At 44.0% G+C, this 21,169-nt stretch overlaps 1 protein-coding gene across 1 annotated transcript in view; it reads left to right on the forward strand.

The window, feature by feature from the left end:
* Window positions 1-15,625: 15,625 nt before the first annotated feature.
* The window catches only part of LOC138569193 (V-type proton ATPase 16 kDa proteolipid subunit c), a 63,104-nt gene continuing 57,560 nt past the window's right edge, over window positions 15,626-21,169 (forward strand). The window contains exon 1 of the mRNA XM_069646952.1: window positions 15,626-16,043. Within this exon, the coding sequence (XP_069503053.1) occupies window positions 15,977-16,043 (67 nt within the window). The 5' untranslated portion in view covers window positions 15,626-15,976. The remainder of the gene's footprint in view (window positions 16,044-21,169) is intronic.

A 21,169-nucleotide genomic window follows, 5' to 3' on the forward strand; every position in this document is an offset into this window, starting at 1 on the left:
ATGAACAAACATAAGGTGATCACAAAATGAAAATATTGATATCACCAGTAAACAAACAGACCTTTACAAGGAAAGCAACAACTCAAAATTATTAAAATAAATTCAACATGAGTTGTTGTTTTTTTTTATCCAGCATAGTGCACTAATTGAATATCAATAACATATTAATATGACAAAAAGTAGAGGATTATTAAACAAGTCTTAGGAAGTGTAAGATAACGGAAGGTCATCTACTGCATCTTCCAATTTTAAGCTAGTCAAAAAATTGATAGTTGCCATTTGCAGAGACATATTGCACGAACCTAGAATTATAGACCAGCATTCCTGTTGTGCTACACTCCCCAAGTACTTGTAATGTCTAGTGAAAAAGATCTCTCTCACGGGCCGGAGGACACAACACTCAGTAATCAAATGTGCTAAAGTTTCTCGAGTGTCAGCATCTAAGCAGAAACGACAGATGTTACTGTGGGCCGGAAGAAGTCTGTGCTTTGCTTGTATGTTGTTGGTAATCCATAGGTTGAAACGCAGACCTAATATGCTAGTACGAATTTTGGGTGAAGGAGATCGTACCAAATAGGGAGGCAGAGTGCAGACTTTTTTTGGGAGGAATCGAATCACATTCCCATCTAGGTAAATTAAACATATTTCTCTAGTTTTGATTCAATCTACTTGATGGATCTTAAGCTTGGCTTTATCCGGATTACCGAGCAGTAGGTCGCGAGAGATCTCTGCTTTGGCCAAGATTTGATAGACTTTCCACAGCCAAGTACTTATGAAGGTATGGCTCACTGAAAACGTATACCGAGTTAATATTTTCAAAATAGCATTTACCTCTGTTGACAACAAACATTTCTTAAATAGAGAGCACAGTCGCCAGTTTTAGTGTGCCTGGAGCGAAACCAGCCCAAGCTCATATCTAATCCAAGCCGCAGGTGTACATTGAGGCAGATGTAATATGTTCCGCCAAAATTTGGCTTCCCACTTTATTAATTGAAAGGGAGAATCGCTAGGCAGGGTTTCTAAACCATACAGCAAGGATGGTACAATTTTCATGTTCCAGAAATGCCAAGCAGGCATGATAGAATATTTTCCATATCTATGCATGATGATATGAGCTTGGGAGGTAGCTGAGACTAGTTTGGACTCCACGCGCTCTAGATGACCCTGTGCCTTTGTTTTGCCCTCAAACAACATCCCCAGATAGATGTAATATGGTACTACCGTAACTGGTGACTTGTTGCTGGTCCAAACGTGAGCTAGCGGACCAGAGCGCCTGGGCGAATAGCTCACAATTTGTGTTTTCACTATATTGATTTTTAATTCATTCAACTGAATGTAACCATGAAAGGCGTCTAATTGGCCCTCAGTACCAATCTGAGTTTTCGAAATGAGCACAAGGTCATCGGCATACATTAAAGTTTGGATCGGGTGATTATTGAATTTGGGGGAATCTGACACGACATTAGAAAATGGTGCTCTAACGTGATGGATAAAGTAGTTACAGATAGCATGGGCCAGAAAACAGCCCTGCTTCAAACCTCGTTCAGTGGAAATATTTTCTGAGAGTAAACCATCCATGGTGATGCGAATTCGGATGGAAGTATTTGAATTTAGAGAGTGGATGATATCATAGAGCATAGATGGACAATGATCTCGCCGTAGTTTGGACATGAGTAAAAGACGGCTAACTGAGTCAAATGCAGCGTGAAGATCTACGAACGCAAAAAAACTTGTTGCTTTTGCATCTGATATTGTGCTTTGATGGCATTGAGGGGAAGTAAGTTGATATTAGTGCCCATACCAGCCACAAAGCCAGTTTAATTAGGGTCACACAGATGAAATGTCATAGTCCAAGCATTAAAATCACGCAAAACTAGTTTGGTGAAGATCTTGCCTGGCACGTCCAAGAGCGCAATTGGGCGATAGTTTGAAGGGACACTCCGGTCACGCTTTTTGAAAATGGGTATGATGATAGAGGTTTTCCAAGAAAGTGGAATGAGTCGCATATTTATATATTCCTCTAAAGATGGTATCAAGAATTTGCGCCCATTCATGGGGATTTGTTTTGAATATATAATTGGATAACCCATCGGGGCCCATGGCCCTAGAAGCGCTAATCTTCAATATGAGAGCATAAATTGTGTCATAAGAGGACTCAATCTGCTAAAGGTGATGTCGACACTGGCACATTTCGAAGCTTTGCATATTGGGGGTCAGCATACAAGGCCGTGAAATGGCTAATCCAATTTCCTTCTTGCACACCATTAATTTGGGAATCACCTTGGTGATGATAGGTATGATTATTTAAAAGGTACCACATACCTGCAGAATTTTTGTAGACATTGCCATGGCCATGGCTTCACTATCGTGTTGATATATTTGAGCTCTCCGACCTCTTAACCAATTTTTGTACCTGCATTTAGCAGTTTTAAGATCTTGCCAGCAGGACAGAAGGGCGGAGGCAACAAGCTGTTTTTTTATTTTCCTGAACACAGCTCTGATGCGATGGGTTTCAGGATCAAAGACGTGAGAATGACTGATTCTTTTGTGGCATGGGACTGTAATTGTTTTAACAAAGGTATGCAATAATTCTGAGTACTGTGCTGGATGCGCTGATAAGGAGTTATAATCAACCACGCTCTTAAATGTGGCTAATGATCTCACATTCCAACGCACGTGAGAACGTGTTGAGTTTACAATAAGTTCAGACTGATGGAAGATTTTTTTATCTGACTGAGAGAAATTCCAGTCGAGCTGTAGGGTCAGAAGGCTATGATCACTAAACTTTTGGTCTCTTACAGTTAGTACTGGAAGAGACTGTGATCAACATATATGTAGTCGATAATGCTGGTACTCAAACCTCGATGCCACGTATAATGGGGTGGCAAATCACCCGATACTGCACCATTAACCATGTGAAAATTGCGTTCGCCCATAAATGTAGTCCATTTATGTACTGTTTGGCTGTGGCACTTCCCATTCCAACAATCAAGATTGAGGTCTCCCACAATGACAGTGTGGGTGATTGCAGAATTCGAGAGTATGGTATGGAAGATGGTAGTTAACCCAGAATAGAAAACCTCATCAGACATAGCCAGAACATTGCGATAAATATTGACCAAAGCAAATTACTTGGCATTGTTAGTAATTTCGACGAGCTGGATGTGGGCATCCACAGAAGCCCAAGGCGGGATGGTGAAGCCTGACTTGATGTCGACTGCCACAAGAAGGCCAGAAGACGGTCTCCCTCCACTTGGGACAGCCGGAATCAGAGTAAGATCATAGTTGTCCCATAGAGGAGGAGTGGTCAGCCATGTTTCTTGAAGGGCTATGATATGGTACACACAGGGCATGTCTTTGAATGATAAGTGGAGGTGAGCATGACCTCTAGTGTTACAGCTTACAATTGTTAGTTAATACACTGTTCTATGGAGTTTCTTTGAATCAGGAGGGTCTACAACTACATTTTAGCTCACTACACCCTTCACAGAGGAGAAATATCCATTTGCATATCAGTCTTTGTCCCGCCCACAAGGGCAGTCCAGCACCGAAATGCTAGGCAAATATCCTCTGAACAAGAGTACCATCACCAACCCCAGACACCTGTTTTGGCCTAGTCGGGCCATATTAATGAGGTTTAAGCTGGGCCTCTCTAAGACACAGTGAGCAAGGGGTCCACGTCTGAATTGCCCTGGGTTACTTAGGCCTTCCAGCATCTCAAGCAATCTTTTTCATTGGCCCCATCTTGCGTCATCCAGATGACACCCAGCCGTTCACTGTGGAAACCAATGCTTCACACGGAGCCCTCACGCTGTTCTTCTTCAAACAGCACATGACACTAATGAAGAACATCCTGTGGCCTACTACTCCAGGAAATTAACCTATAGCGAACAAAACTATTCAGTTTTAGAAAGGGAATTTATAGTCAAAAAGGAAGCCTTTGACGAGTGGTGCCATCATTTACAAGGAGGTCTGTTTCCGGTGGAAGTGAGAACGGATCATAAAAACCTACAGTATCTCCGTCCTTTACAATGTAGTAACAGCAGACAAGCCAAATGGGCTTTCTTCTTTTCACATTACGACTTTCACGTCACATACATTCCTGGTACTCAAAACCTCAAAACAAAGAAACTGATGCCTTGTCCCGGTCTTTGGACGGCCTGCCTGGGGATGGGGATGTTGGCACATCATGTCTCTTGGACACTTTTTGGGAGCAGTGATACCATGGGCCTCATTACGAGGTTGGCGATAACCCACTGGTGCGACGGGCGGGTTGCCACCAACCCCATAACACTGAATCAGGCACCTAACTTCCCTGTGCGACTGGGACATTACAAGTCCCGGCGGGGCGATAAGTCAGGCGCTGGATTTTTGTGACTCCCCATTCCCAGAGATGGAAGCACCGGCACCGTTCCTAACGGTGCTGGTGCTTCCGTGAAACGTCTGCTTACCAGGGCCGATGTGCCCGGCAGGTCAGAACTGCCGGGCGCGATGGCTCCAGCAGGCAAACTCGTAGTGTGGTGGTTTGGAAACAAGGGTGCCGGTAAGCTTACCAGCACCCTTGTTTCTGGACCGCCGCACTCATAATGAGCCCCCATATCTTCACTGCATACGTCAGAAGCTAGTTCTCGATCCAGCGATGGAAGAATTTACCAGAACACTGGGGATTGAATCAGTGGATGGTCTCGTTTTCTGTTACAGCAAGCTGTATGTTGACACTGATGAGCTTCATACTGCTGTTATGCGTGTTTTCATGACTCCCGGATAGGCAGTCACCGGGGGAAGAAAGCCACGTTGGAACTGATTTCCAGACAGTTTTCGTGGCCCAAAATGGCTCAACACGTTCAACAATACACCTTGAGTGTCTGGTATGTGCACAAAGCAAAACAGTAAGACCAGAATGTCAGATTATTACAGCCCATGGAACAACCCCTATATCCACCATCTCCACAGACTTCATCGTGGAACTCCCTGCTTCTAACGGATGTACTTGTATTATGGTTGTGGTTGAGTGTTTCAGTAAAATGGCCCACTTCATTCTTCTTCCCAAATTACCTACTGCAGTTCACATGGCACAAGTTTTTCTACATGACATATACTGTGTACATGGTCTTCCGGAGACCATTTCCGATAGAGGATCCCAGTACATCTCACGGTTCGGGAAGGCACGCCAACATCTACAAATCCATTGTGCCCTCAGTTCGGGTTACCACCCACAAACAAATGGCCAAACAGAACGCACTAACCAAATTATAGAACAATATCTGTGTTTATATGCCAACGTCATGAAAAACAACTGGGCAGAACAACCCGATGTGGCTGAAGTGGCTTACAAATCCCTGCATACCGCTACAGGATGAAGCCCTTTTTTGGGTGTATATATCCAGCACCCGAAGATTGTTCCTATGGACAACCCCATTAACAGTCCGGTTCCCACAGCAGATTAACTGATTGCTCAGATCCAGGAACAACACCATTTGGCAGAAACCACTTTCGGTCACACCAAGCAGAGCAATTGACAACCCACTGACAGGCATCATTACCAGCTGTAATTGCTGGGGAGACAATCTCGTGAATAAGAGAGGCCTACTTTTTGTTGATATTGATATCTGCATTACTTGTGCCAGTATTGGTGCCAACTAGGCCATTATGTTTGTGTTGATTTCTGTTTTCCCGCTAGGTACTGTTCCCTTTGAAATCCTAGACAAAAATAGTTCAGGTCAAAAACATTGGTGTTTGAGTGTTCTGTTCCTCCCTTGTCATGACTGTGCACAGATTATGATTGATTAATACATTAATCAGGCTAATGTATGAGTTTTTTTCAGTGTTGCTATTTTTCTATTTATTATTGAAGTTAGCATGCAGGAAAAAGAAAGGATTTAAAATTTGGGTACTATAACTTTCTCAATAAAAATAAAAAACAAAATCACAATCACAACACTGAAGTGTAATGTAAAGTGATATTGTATAGCACACTGCTGACATTTTTGCGGCCTCATTGCACGGGGGGCTGCACAAATTCTGGTTTAAGGGAGAGGCAGGTGTAAACCCTATACTGGCCAGTAGTACATGAGTCCTGTGTACCAGTATGGTTTTATGTAGTTTGGCGTTGTGACAATTGGGGGTTTGTTTCATGTGAAGGAGAACATCCAAGAGATTTGGGACACCAAGAGTGCTGCAGATCTAAAAGCGGTATGCAATAGGGCTAAAGCTGTTGTGGGCTGAACAGTGAATGGCTCTGTGGAGGTTAATGTGTTAGGGAAGTTGTAGCAGTCAAAAGGCTTGTGTGTGTGTGGTGGGCAATCTATGTAGTGTAATGGTGCTAGCGGACTGAAAGGTGAAATAGTTAGTTGGGGTAGGGAGAAGGCAGATTAGATGGCTCTTGAGAAGTCTTGTTACTGGAGTACATTGCTAAGCTGAACCAATGGAGGTCCCTTCTGCCATTGGCTTGAAAGGAGAGGTACTGCTGTGTTGTTACCGATTTGGCAGAGGGCTCTTGTTGTTCTAGGTTCAATTTTATGATGATTGCATGGGTGGTTTTGATGTCTGTTATATGAGTAGAATTTGGGTGACTGACCCTACTGAGTCCAACCTTGAAGCTGTTCTTGATTTAAACATTGTGCACAGGCGTATATGTCAGGGAGACTGACCCAAATGGGTCCCATATCCAGTATGCTCGTTTGTGTGGTTAGTGCCCTGGTGGGTCTTTGGGGCCAAGTTCATGATGGCTATGTTGTATTTATTTATAGGTGTTTATCTGTGCATATTTCGACAGAGTAGCATTGCAGCAGCTTCAGGCCATTGAAAATAGGTATAGGCATCTGATCTTATGCAGGTAAGGTTAAGTGTTCTTATATAGCACCCTTTTGCCAATAATCTTGGCCTCACTGTGTGTAGTCCTTTCAGAAAAATGGGTAGGGGTGTTAGTGAGATAGAAGGCAGATGTGGAAGCAAGTCATGCTGATGAGTACAGTTCTGAAGTACCTGTAACCTGTGTGCCGGAATGGAAACTGTTTACGAATATATGCAGTGGCATGTTAGCCATAAGGGCATCCAGCCTGGTTGCACAAGCAGTAATTGGGGCTGTGGGGTTATTGATAGAAGGTGGAAAATGTAGGTGTTTATATAGAATACTAGTCCGTCTGGGTAGTCTGATGGTGGGGTTAGGTGTGCGGTTGAAAGATTTGAATAGCGAGGAGATAGGGAAGGGTGAGAGTGGTGTTGGAGGGTTTGGGTAGGGTCTAAATAGTTCCTGGGTCCTGGTTGTAAAGTTTTTCTTTGATTTGATGGATTGGGCATTGGTCCATCACCACGTCGTATTTGAGATCAGATGCCTGAACGAGTGTCCGATAAGTGGACCTTTGTAGTGGCTTGTGTGGGTGGATGCATTAGGTTTAAAATCAAAGTAGAATTTTTTAGTTGAATGTTAAAAAAGACTGATTGTTGAAAATATGAATTGGTCAACTGTAGCACATATTCACTTTAATGTGTTACGAGAGGGTAGGAGTTTGGTTCTCTAAGACATGAGGTGTAGTGAGGTGTGATAGGTCCAAGATTTATTTTTATTTTTTAATTCATTTATTTAATGAAAATGACATGGAAAACAATGCATTTTTGGGACAAAAATTATTACAAAATGTTTTACTATTCATTTACAGAGCGGAGGACAAGTGTCCTAAACAATGGGTGAGAGGATGTGGATATAAGACCAGATGATGCAAGGGAGGTGGAAACATGAACCAGAGACCAGGACAGTAGAGCATGCTATAAGAATGGGATAGTGGAGGACATGCAATGTTTTAGGATGAAGAGAGTGAGGGATAAGTGCAGTGGAGTTGTCGCAGATAGGTAGGGGAGAGGAGAACGGGGAGATGTGAAGGCGTAGAAAGCTATGCAAGTGGTTCTTCAGAAAGTTGGGAGGTTGAATTTAAATAGAGTCCGAGTAGTGCGCAGAGGGAGAGGAAGAGCATTCCAGAGTAAGGGAGCGAGAAGAGGAAGAGCGCAGAAATTCCATGAGAGGTGGCAAGGCAGTGAGCTGAGGATGATCGTAGGGAGTTAGGGGGAAAGTAGGGGGTGAGATTGGCCAATAGGTAGGGCAGGGCCAATCTGTGTACAGTTTTGAAGATGATGAGAATGTATTTATAATTTGCCCTCTGTTTCATAGATAAACAGCCTGAGGACGGGCTGGGAATGTGGAGTTGAAGCTGGGAAGGTTGAAAAGAGTATGGACAGCAAAGTTGAGGACTTTGTCGAGAGGTGAAAAAGCATAGTTGCGAAGGCCACTGAGTAGACTGGCATAGTAGTCAGACCAAGAGAGTACTAAAGAGGAGATTACGTGCTTAGCACTGTTGAAGGGAAGAAGATTTCTTATTATTCTGATTTTGAGGAGTTTAAGTCTGGCCACATTGGCAGATTGGGAGATGAAGATTCAGAAGTTGTGAGATGAACCAAAGACGACACTAAGGGTGCAAGCAGAAACCGAGTAGGGAAGATAGGAGAGAACAATAGAAGAGGGGGAAAGGAAAAGATAGCCTGCTCGGATGGGAAATAGAGCACTTCAGTCTTAGTGGAGTCGAGCATGTGTGAGATGCCATCCAGTATTTGATGGCAGAGATACAGTTAGAAATGTTTGTCCATAGCTTGTCAGATAATGAGGGGAAAGGAGAAGAAAATCTGAGTGTCCTCAGCAAAGAGTTGATAGGAGAAGCCATAGAAGGAGTTCAAGGTGTCAAGAGCAGAGGTGTAGAGAGTGAACAGAAGTAGACCCTGGACTGACCCGTAAGAAAAACCAACAGTAAGGGGGTGGGGGGCTAGTGGGGATGTAAGGCTGTTCCAGGATACCTAGAAGTGTCTGGGGCGAGATATGAAGCAAACCAAGCAAGGTCCTTTTCCCTGATGACTAGGAGAGATAGTGTTGAGAGAAGGTCAGAATGGTTGACAGTATTGAAGGCAGCAGAGAGGTCGAGAAGTATAGATTAACGTTTAGCATGACGAGCAGAAGAGATGTAGTTGCTGACATTGAGGAGATCTGACTCACTAAAGTACAGAGGTCAGAAGCCAAATTGAAGAGGATCCCTGAGGTTGTGTGCGTCAAGGAACTCAGTGAGTCTATTGAAAACTACACACTTTAGGATTTTGGAATAGCGAGGTAGAAGTGTACCAGGACAAACGTTGGGAGGACAGCTAGGATCTAGGTCATGTTTCTTGAGGATAGGGATGACAGTAGCCGACTTATAAGATGATTCTAACATAGCACTGTCAAGAGAGGCGTTGATGAGGGAAGTACGATATGGAGCAACACTGGGACCTATGAGTTTCACTATGAGCAGGGATAGAGAGTTGATGGGGGAACATGATGGATTAACTCTGAGGAGAAGGTCAAAAATATCATCAGGGTTAGTGGGGGCAAAAGAAAATATTGCAGCAGGAGAGGAGGATAGAGGTGGTGGAAAAATGGGAGCAGGTGGGGGATAGAAGGTAATTTGCTCGAGTATTTTGAAAGTTGAAAAAGTCGAGAGCTAGATCGTTAGCAGAAAGAGTAGATGAGATGGAGAGGGGTCTAGAAGGTGAAAACATTGAGTTGAGAGATTTTTAGAGGTACCAAAGTTGAGAGGATTGAGACAAAATGAGAGAGAGATACAAGTCACCTTCGGAAGTAGAGAGCAGAGGAGTAGTTTTGAAGAGCAGTCTGGTAGAGTTGGAGATCCATGGAGTGTCTAGATCTTTGTCAAGTGTGAATGTTTGTCCTCATTGTTGCTGTCAGGGTGCGGATGGTATCTGTAACCCAAGGCAGTGGAGGAATAAGTTTAGGAGTGATGTAGTAAGAGGTAAGTGGGAGGAGAAGGGAGCGCTGAAAGCAGTGTTAAAGTTAGTGAAGGCTTTATCAGTGGATGGAATGGTGAATTTTGCATTGGAGGAGAAAAAATGGTGCAGGTCAAAGAGGTAGATATGGAGAAAAAAGAGGGTGAAAGTAGGAGTGGAGATTGAGGCAAATGTGATGGAATGATCAGAGGGAGTAGGAGCAGTGGAGGTATTAGTTAGAGGTGGAGAGTTGAGAGGAAATGATAATAAGGTCAAGGGAGTTACCATTTGAATGGGTGGGCAGAGAGTGGACAGAAGAGAGTGAATGCTAAAGAAGAAGAGAGCTAAAGTCAGTGGATGGAGGAATGGAGAGAGAGGGGAGGTTAAAGTCACAAGTGACAATTATGTGATGATGTGGAGAAAGGGAGTCAATTGGTTGGGCCAGGTGGTCAACAAATTGACCAGTGGGATCATATGGGTGATGCAAAGATATAATATGAATGCCAAACAAAGCAGTGGTCGTGGAGATTCGAAAGAGGGAGAAACAGCGTGAGATAGGGGAGTAGGAGAGATAGGAAGTTTGGATGATGCCAACAGTCCTACAGCACCACCCTTACCAATGGGTGGAGAGAGTTGATGTTGTAGGCAGGGTCGTGAAGGGCAGCAAGGGTTGCAGAATCTGAGGGGGCAATCCAGGTTTATGTAAGAGTAAAACAGTAAGGAGAGGGAGAATGCGAAAGAAGGAAGTCAGCGGTAAAAGAAGTCTTGTTACAGACAGATTGTGCATTCCAAAGGGCAATATAAAGAGAGTGAGATGTAGAAGCATAGCAGTCCATAGCTCGCTTGTGGATGTTTCTTGAAGATTCCCAGACCTCTGCAGCCAGCCTCACTCAGATGGAAAGAGTGCTTCTGGTGCTGTTGTGACGAACTATGTGTTGTGTTCAGCCCAGTTTAAGCACTTTTTGGAGGTGGAAAGATCTTTCAAAGAATGTGGTTTTGGGGTCAGAGGTCACATGAGTAGTCCATAGATCCCCAATCGGTTTAGCTGAAGAGCTGTGTCTTCGGCTGTTTTCTGAATTCCTGGTGGTTCTTCTCCAAGCGTAGATGCTAAGGTAGGGTGTTCCAGAGTTTGTAAGCCAGAAGGGAGACTAATGATCCTCTTGTTGAAGCTAGGAACTAAGACCAGTGTGGAGTTACTAGATCTTAGTGTCCTGGAGGGCATGTAATGCTGGAACTTACTTGTGAAGTATAATGGACACCTTCCTTGAAAGGCATGATGAGTGATGCAGGGAGTTTTGAAAAGTATTGTTTTCTGGTCGAGGAGCCAATGGAATGTACATTGTGCTGTGCTAGAGTGATATGCTCAAATCTTTTCATCCTGAGAAGTCTGGCATCTGCTTTTGGACTCTTTGTAGTTTTCCCATGAGGCATTCTCAGAGCCTCAGGTACAGGTTGGGTGCATAGTACAGTCTTGTTAGCACTAGTGATATCACATCCATTGTTCTGTTGGTGAATGTTAGCTAAAGAATCATGTAGCTTAATGGGCAGAGTTAGAAAAAGCAATTTCTCTCAACAGCTCGCACCTGCGTTTCCAGCGTGTATGTACTGTGCACTGGGGTTCTGGGTTGCTTACTGATGAGGATGGTACTGGGCATGGGCCCATATTATCTGGCCAAGGAATTGAGGCAGTGTTGAAACGAGCTAGATCGCAGAGCATCAGTTCTGTTTTTCTAGGGTTGCGTTTTAGTGATTTTGCTGTCATCCATGTGTGCAAGGCATGTTTTTATGTTTGAAGAGTTTGTTAAGGAAAACTACTTGAGTTTGTAGATGGGGAGGATGGAATTTCAGTTGCTGCATCACTGGATGGATGTAAGGATGTCTTTCCTTTATTATCAAGGTGTTCATAGATTTGTATGACCTCTTTGCTGAAATGCCCAGCAATCTGTTGGTAGATTTCCTTCTGGCTGTGTTGTGGACATTCTATGCCAAGTGAGCAATGTGCTTGGATTAACTGACAATTGTGAATTTGTATTGATTGATGGTTAAGAAATGTGTGCACTAACATCTCTACTTTGATGATTTCTGCCCTGCCATAGCAAATTTGTCAGATAGTATGTTGTTTTTCCTCCAAATTTTCGGTTTTCATTTTTCATATGGTTTTGTTTTGGGGGAAACCGTTTTGCAAACTCCTTTTGTGAGTTTTCATAATGTTTCTTTGGAGAAATGCGTTCTAAAGCTAAAATGACGGAGTTATAGATGTTGCAGAGTTCCTTGTCAGGTGTGGTATTGGGTCGATTGTAGTGGAGGCCTATTTATTTGCTTCAAGTATTTCCAGTGAAGTATTTAGTTGTATGCCTTTCCATAGTCTGGTCGAGGGACCTGTGGAAGGTTCTGCGAAGGGGGCAACGCTTTTGTGAAGATTGTGAAAAGTATGGATAAGTGATCTCCTCAGGGAAGGTCTACTGAAGTGAAAACAGTGACTACAATGTAATTGCAGAATATGCCATCTAGTGTGTGACCAGGTATGTGTGTAGGACCCTTAACCATCGGTATAATGTGTAAAGGTTTGCCGCAAGAGATTTTTGGGTGGGACTATCCACTTTCTCAAGCCAGATGTTGAAATGAAATCTCTGAATACAGTTAGAAATTGGTGATCTGTGGACAGGTTAGCAGCTACAGCAGCACATTTTTCTGAAATACTTTGGGCTACAGGAGATGGCCTATATATAAGAAGGGAGTTTAGTGATTAAGTTTGTCAGACAGAGCAGGTTAGTCCAGAATGCATTTGATGGTGGGCATTGAGTGAGACTATGACCAGATTTTTCAGTACCCATGCTATTTCCCCACCTCTCTTATTGGTACAATTTGTGTATTTGATTTTTTTACCCAGAAGGTTACTTTTATGGATAACAGGGAATTGGTCATCAGAGAGGAAGTACAAAATTTCAGAGGAGTGCTTGGAGATACTCTGATCAAGAAGCATCTGGTGCTCATCAATTAATGGAGATTTAACATAAGCAGTTTTGAAGTCTTGCAAACTTATCACTGCCTGTAGACCCTTCCTAAACTCCACCAACTGTATCACACTCGCCAGAACTCTTGTTATGGCCAAAATCGACTACTGTAGTGCTCTCTACCTAGGGACCAGTCAGTCTAACCTTAAAAAATTGCAAACTGTACAAAATAATGCCTTAAGGGCAGCCTTAAACATCCCGAGACGCTCTCATATCTCCTCCGTCAGATCGGACTTACGCTGGCTCCCGGTAAAACAGAGAATTGCCCTGAAAACCCTAGCTTTGACTCACAAATGTCTGAACAACAACGCCCCACCTTACCTGTCCGCTCGCTTCTCACGCCACACCTCCACTCGACCTACCAGAGCAGCCCAAACTCATAGCCTCATCGTGCCTAGATGCAAACTCCAAAAAGCTGGTGGGGTGAGCTTCCCCGTCCTGGCCTCCAAACTCTGGAACACCTTGCCCACACCTATCAGAATTGAACCATCATTCCACTCCTTCAAGAACAATGCTAAAACATGGCTGCTCTCCCAAGACTCATGAGACATTGACACAGTCCAGACTCCATGTGGGGTACAGGACTGAATATACATTTTCTCTCTGCTCTGTCCCTGTATTATACGCTGTTAATGGTACCCTTCGGTACATGTATATATGCTGTATATTTTTGTAACTCACTGTAACTACTGCTTTTGTAACATGTTTAAGAGTATGTACATGTATATATGCTGTATATTTTTGTAACTTCTGTAACTACTGCTTTTTGTAACATGTTTAAGAGTATGCGCCCGGTTGCCCCTGGGCCTGGTTTTTTTGCGCTTTATAAATTAAATAAAATCAAATCAAAATATTACCTTTTTACATTGGTGAGTTGTGATGTAAGTGGAAGAGATGTAATTCTGGGGTGTTGAGTTATGCCTTGTAGATATTTGAGGGACCATGGTCTTCGGTCATCGTAATGTGTTTCTGGTATTAGCAGTGCTCTTGAAGTCTTGCATCGAGAAAGGGCTACCAGTGCAAGTATTAAGGTTCTAATGGGTCCTTGTTCCATTACTCGGTTAGGGTGATGTAATTGGGCTTTTTTTGTACAGGTGGCCTTGGATCTGTAGAAGGTTGTTGGTGAAGTGTGCAGAGATTGTGGTGTAGAGTTGTTGGGGTGGAGTCAGTGTGGTATTTCAGGCTGAGGCATTTTGTATTCCTTTGATAATTGTGAAAACGTATTTCTGGGTGCACTGCGCAGACTTTATGCGATGTGCATAGGCAGCTTTAACAGCCTTTCTTTCTTCTGCTCTGTACAACCAGAGCTGTAGGTTGTATTCCATTTGTCTGTTGCCAGTTAGTTTTTCATCCAGAGATGCACTGACCTCGTGTTCTCTTGACTGAAATTGGTAATTTTGGAGAGGAATCATTAAGTAGCTTGCTTCGCTAGGGAGCATTTGAAGGGCTTCTTTGGGGCCAGTGCTTCACAAGTTTGTGAGATACATTTGTGGAGGCGGTGAAGTTGTTCATCTTGTTCTGCAGTCTGGGTTTGGGCACAGGGGATATATATAGTTTTGTGAAAAGTTAGTCTAGCTTGATAGCCTTCAATGGTCTGACTATTGTTGACGGTGTCTTGATATGGTCTGGTAGAGCTGTATACTGGGTGAATATGGCGAAAACTCTTAGCGAGGTGATTGCTCCAGGGCATAGCAAGTGGTGCAATGGTAGTCCAATGTTCCTTGCAAAAAACTCCACCCAAATTGTGTGTAGCGCTCCACACACACCACCCCAGCATTGCGCACACACTGAACTACATACACACCACCCCCAGCACTGCACTGGCCACATGCAAAGCCCTAGCACTGAACACACCAAGAACTGCACATTCATATCCACCCATATACAAATATCTCCACAAGCTCTGAACATACACCATCCTCAGCACTACACACATACATACAACTTCTAGCACTAAGATTGTAACATTGCAGTGTTGTCTAGGCACACTGCAATTTTGACATACAGGTGTTTAGGTGCCATTAAGATATCTGACTCCAGTGTGATTACAATCAATAATTAAATGTGGCCCTACTATTTTAAATTGGAAAATCTTAATTTGTGATTACCTTGGAAAGTGGGAATCATAGTATATTGCCTTCCTATTCTAAGTTGGAATGGTTGGAAAAGCATGAACCTGTCAATGCTGCTCTACATGTCTATGCTTTTTGATCGTGGTACTTCTTTGCCTATCTACCCTAACTGCCCATAGCTGTGATAATGTTGAGAGTACATGGGAATTGTTTGATAACATCACAAGTATCTGGGTTTTGAGAGAAATAACTGCCCAAAGGTGTTGGATTTTGAGAGTATAACACTGAAATGGGAGGGTGTACTGGGACTGTGAGGGCATTACATGGAATCAGATAGCAACACTGGCATACATGTGTGCGTCACAGCATATCATACCAACGCCTAACAATCCGACTTCCAAGGGATTTTACCGTGATAGCATACATGTAGTAAGGGGACATGTTGCTAATACGTTTATCAGCAAAACCCAACGCTTCTGTTAATGTTTGCTGCTTATACGGGTAGCTGATGCCACCTCCGCGAGCCAAAACTAAAAATGCAGCACAATATAAGCACAGCTGACCAAGTCCAGAAGGCCTAACACCCGAAGGGGATGAAGACCAATAGTACAAAAAGACACAGCTCTAATGCTAATAAGGTACAGAAGCCGCGCCTACTATGCTAATATGGCCGTCGTAATGTTGGTGCTAAAGTACATGGTATGGTCCGTTAGGGGGGTAACAAAAGCGATAATTCTGTTTTCTGAGCAGTCAGGCTAGCCTCCTTGCAGTCATTGCGACTTAACGTGCTCTGTGCCACACAACATAAGCACCGGGGTGCTCTGAGTCGTACATCAGACTGTAGCCCAGATCTTAACCGGCAAGTGGTACGGTCAGATAAGACAGCGAGGCGGGGCCTGCGGTGACGTTGCTGCGTTTGGGAGAGTCGACGCATGACGCTGCCGTGGTCGCCATTTTACGGCCCGACGCCCTATTAAGAGCGACTGGTGTGGGGGCGGAGGCTGCAGTCTGACGGGTGGAGAGAAGCAGCAGGAACGAAGAGAGGACTGACTAAGCCTTAGCACCCATCTAGCATTCCTACCCAACACAATGTCGGCTCCCGAATATGCATCCTTCTTCGCAGTCATGGGCGCGTCGTCTGCCATGGTGTTCAGCGGTAAGTACCCGATAGCATACCCTCTTATCTGCTACTAGAACCGTCTCCCCTTTAACGGTTATTGGGGCGGCGCGTTCGCTATCCACAACGGCCCCTTAAGTCCCAGTGTTGTCCCTACGCTCTTCGGGTACCTTCGTAGGAGCTCGGCTATGCGGCTCACCCGGTTCGTAGCCCCGCCCTTTCATGTTCGGTTGTCCTATCGTGTATCGTTCTCGTGAGTCTTCTTTGATGATCTTGTGCCTTTTGGTCGTGCTTACGTCAGCGGATCTCGCGAATTGGTCATGTGATTGCGGGTGAATTGTCAAACCCTGACGGGCAGGGCAGGGCCCCCTATTATAGCAAGGCTGGAACCCCCACATATCACACGGATGGGTCTTGACCTTAAGGAATCCTTCATTAAGTGTCCATAGATAGCTCCATATTGTTGGTGCAGAACCGCTTGCACAGTACTACACGACGCAACCGTATTGTTGCCTTTCCCACCATCTTGTAAGGCGTTCGGTGTTGCCTGACTCTCTGTTCTGACTGCATCCCGACACACCTTAGTCTATGTGCAGAATTAAACTCTCTTCCCATCGTTCCCGCATCTTCGACCCTAATGAAGGCCATTTTTTTTCTTGCCACGCTGTGCAGGCGCACCCTGATCAGCAATGCACGGTTGACTTGTTCGACGGGGGTGTATTGGTATGTTTACAGGTCCAACCCATTTATCACTCGTTTGTGTGCCCATAGATATCCATTCCACACCCTTCCCCCGCCTGTATCGAGCATAATACCCTCATTTTTGACAAATTATTTATATTGAGGCGCATTAAGTGACGATTTAATTCTCTACCCCTCCAGTGGCACCTGTACTTATTTCCATCCAAATCGGCACCCATTCCCATGCAGCACAAATCGTCCCTTCATGGCATTGCCACAAGTAGTCAACATTATCTGCATTACTCTTGTTAAAATAACCGTGCAGTAAATGATTACTTCTGTAGGGGAATCCGGCGTTTCAGATTTAGTTCTGAATACCCCCAGACACTCGGAATTATATTCTGCTTTCTCAAATATGGTCAAACGTACGTGTCGTCAGCAAAATACCACTTAAGATATATTTTATAAAATTACCATATGGCCTGCAACATTAAAACCACGTTTGCTTTGGAGTGGGGGTATGAAAATAGGACAGGGAGGTACGTGTATGTTTAGGGTGTCCACCCTCCCCTGTGCTCAGTATTAAAAGGAGCCGTTTTCTGTAATCACTGATTTTCGACCTACTCTAGCATATTTATATGGTCCTTTTAACATCAGCCAAGCGGGCCCAATTTACATTGGTTGCTTTACATTTCTCCGGTTTATGCACCCGGTTGCTGGTATTGGACATTCATCTTCGTTGACACCGAGTTTTGCAGGACTGCTTAATAGTTTTGACTGATAAATTCGTGTATTGCTGCTGTACGTAAGCTTCATGCCGCAGATTTGCTCTCTTCCTATTACAAGACGTTTGGGGGTGATTTGTATTTCTCCTCTTATATGGTAGTCCTTGAAATTTTTCGGGCCCTTATGGCGTCCATCATATCGATGAGGATCTGAGGGCAGCACATTTGTGTAATTTAATACGGGCAGATCGAAGTATTCTTAAATAGGCGGAGCCTTTGGCCCTCCCTTGCCTTCCAATGAGCTGTGTGATTAAGGTATGAGTTTATAATGTCTGAGTAGCATCATTGTCTGTGGTCATATGAAGGACATCCGTGTGACTAACTTAAGGTGGTTTTTATTCATGTCTTGAGTACGCATGTAGGAAACCTAGAAACCGCACGTTTCCTTTAACGCTTATTTTACTGCACCACATGGCGTATGGAAGCCTAATCCTATTTTCAGTAATTTGCACCCTTTGCATAATATATTTGATGGTAGTTATAAATATCAGGTTTCTTATTGTAACAACCCCATTAACTTTGAATCTTTAGCATTCAGTTGGTGGGTATATTCTTGAAACTGTTAACTTTACTGTGTTGTATTATTGGGCGTTTGTATAGCGCCTTTCACCACTGTAGATTGCACTCAGTAGTTGTGGGACCGAAGTCCGGGTATGGTAAATTCGTAATAGAAGGTGTGTAGTTGGGTAGGGTTGGCAAAGTCCCTGCTAGGCACTCGGCATGTGGATGGGTGCAAAGTAACACATAGAACGTGAGACCATGTGTGCAACTCAACCAAATATCTGGGGGGTTAGCTGCATTCTAGGCATCTATTGATGCCTTATTCCTCTGTACTGAAGATTTTTGGCCGGAGTTGGAGATTCAGGATTAGCTTATTGCTTTTTTAGTCCACAATATTGGGATGTTGCATACAGTTCATGCTTGCAACGATTGATGTAGCTTGTGAATGATCAGTCTTGGCTCTTTGCAAGAGCTTTGTGCCTAATTTACCAAATCCTTGTATGTTATCAAATTTCTCTAGCATTTCTACACGCTGTAAGGGACAAACTGCCTTGCATCACTGTTTGGACTATGACCCGGTAAAATTTGACTGGTACTTAATAGTCAGTGTTCCCTCGCCACGCAGTGTATTTGAACAACCTACGAAAACACTAGCATCAAAAACGGTAATGCTAGTCTTAATCTTGGGGCACCTCCCAGGAACCAGTCAACCCAAACATGCTAGCTGTCATCCCAATTACAAAGTGCCTGTATTGTATTCTTTATGGATTTATAAAGCGTGGAACCATGGCTCGAAGGCACCTGGTTGCTGAAAGCCGGAGTAACAAAGATCCTTAACTGATAGTAACTAAACAGTCTTAACCGACAACCTTCACTTTTGTCCGACTGTAATCTCCTGTAGATGGGGTGAGGGGAGAGCATTAAATGACTTTTGGGCGGGGGGGGGCATCTTCAAAAGACTATACATTTAGTTGGGAGTAGAAAGTTCTGGATGGGTCAATAACGGTTCACATGACCAACTATGCGACACAGGGACGACCCAATGATTTAGACCTTGAGTACACCAGCACAATGCCTCCTTGATAGAACTAGGCCAATCAAGCCTTTTGATCCTGTAGTTAGCTAGCGGGAGTTGCGCAGTAGCTGGGTCAATTTACTTGCCTTAAGACATGTGCCCCAGCAGATCTGGCGTGATCAAAAGCCCAAAACTGGGGGAGACGCCAACAGAAGCCTGGCGAAATGATGGAGCAGTTCAATCTCCAGTCCTGATTGAAGCAGCAGCTACCTCGGCAGGGGAAGAAGTTGTTAAACCTTGGAAATCGGTTAAACGGCCGTGGAGGGGGGAGTGGGTAGTTAAAGGAGAAAAAGATGAGATCGTCCTTTGAATACTTTCGAGAAAGGGAGACTGTTTGCAAGTAGCGCTTAGACCATAACTGTATATCTACCTGATTTTCAGATGGCGACCACCCGAGATGTTTGACAGCACTATCGCTCATTGCATTGTGATTCGCCTGTAAGGTTTATTAGTTAAGGTTTATAATCGCATCAAATTAACATTGATTGCTAGTGATGTAAAATATAAAGCTCACTTGCAGCATCCTGTAAAAAGCAATTGTGTAAGTAGTTGGTATTCCCTGAGCACAGCCTTGCCCTACTCTGGGTCTCTCTTGAAGGGACCCCCTACTACAAGGTTGCACCCTTGACCTACAAAGCAATCCATCACGCTCCCAGCTTTCACGATGAAAGCGGCCAGTGTATGCTGGCAAGTTTGACTAGCAGTGAGCACGTGCCACGACTTCTTCAAATGGTCTTTAGCAAAATGTTTGTGTAACCCGTGCCCCTGAACTAGATTGGCGCTTGGGCAAGAAAGCTAACCCGGCAAACGTGATGACACATGATATAATGCGGCACTGCAAATGATGCACGTCTATTTTTCAGCATGAGGCTAAAATAATCCACTTTGCATGATTTGTATTATAGAAGGGGCCTTGCAGTTTACAGTGTGCCGCAAAAAGTACAGAACATATGCTAGATCGACATATGTGAACCCTAGCTTTTGCATGGTTTGACCTCCAGCAAACTTTTGTTGTTTACTGAAGAATGGACACAACATTGTGTTCCGGTTGGTCTGTTACTTCGCCTGACATTTTATCAAAGGAATGGACAGTTTATTTTCTAGTGCAGCTCTTGAAGGAAAAAGTAGGTTACCTATAATTGTATAATCTGTAAACCAGTGGTCGCTTTGGAATGTAAACTAGGTCCTCCTGTGGTATTCATCTCCCATTTGATGGAGGAAAGCAATGGCCGTCACAAGGCTTGGAGCCCTTTGCAGGCTTGGGGAAACGTGCATGGTGCAAAATGTGCACGTGCGACTGCCATGAATGCAGAGTGCATGGAAGTGAGGCATGATCTGCGTTTATTTACTGTCGGGTTACTCCTTCAATGGTAGATTAACCATATGAAGATAGTGATGCTGAAATTGAGTGGCTTGAAGTGGTATTCTGCATTAAGTATCACACGCCTTTTGCACAGTATTTGTAAAGGGCAGCGCCTGGGTTATTTATATTACCCATGCACAGTGAACGGTAGTATGCGCTTCCAGGTGTCTTAAATATACAATTCCAGCTTCTCCTGTTTGGTAATGTTCAGAGAACTCTGGGGGTTTTGTGGATTACTTAAATCATAAGGATCCCTTGGATACGTGTGTAATATATAACTTGTGTAAAGTGTGCGATATTGGGTGTAGCCTTCAGAGGCCGAAGTCTTCCTGCAAAGCTGTGTTGGGCAGATAAGGGCCAGTTTTGTGCATTGGTTCAGTACCGGCACTGTACATGCTAGCAATGCTTTGTTTTGCACCACTGCACTGACCATATAATCAGAATATAACTCATTTACACTGGACCGGGTCTGGCCTCTTTGCTTGGTAGCTCCACCCTCTAAAAACAATTTGAAGGTTATCCGGGGTTAACACTCCAACTTGTGGTGGCTGGAGCAATCGTGCAGCTAAACACCACTGGCTGCTCTGCTAAATTGCATCACGTGTGCCAGGCATCTTTAGCACAACTTCCTTTCTGCAATCCCAATCTATAGTACACCTTAATGCAAGGGTCTGTGATGTCCAGATGTGTTGGATGATATGTATGATCCCTTGCCATTGACTATGCTGAGTGGGACTGATGGTAGTTGTAGTCCAAACAT

The sequence above is a fragment of the Ambystoma mexicanum genome, chromosome 2q, assembly GCF_040938575.1.
Source record: "Ambystoma mexicanum isolate Mex_15411 chromosome 2q, UKY_AmexF1_1, whole genome shotgun sequence".
In the NCBI taxonomy this organism is placed as follows: domain Eukaryota; kingdom Metazoa; phylum Chordata; class Amphibia; order Caudata; family Ambystomatidae; genus Ambystoma; species Ambystoma mexicanum.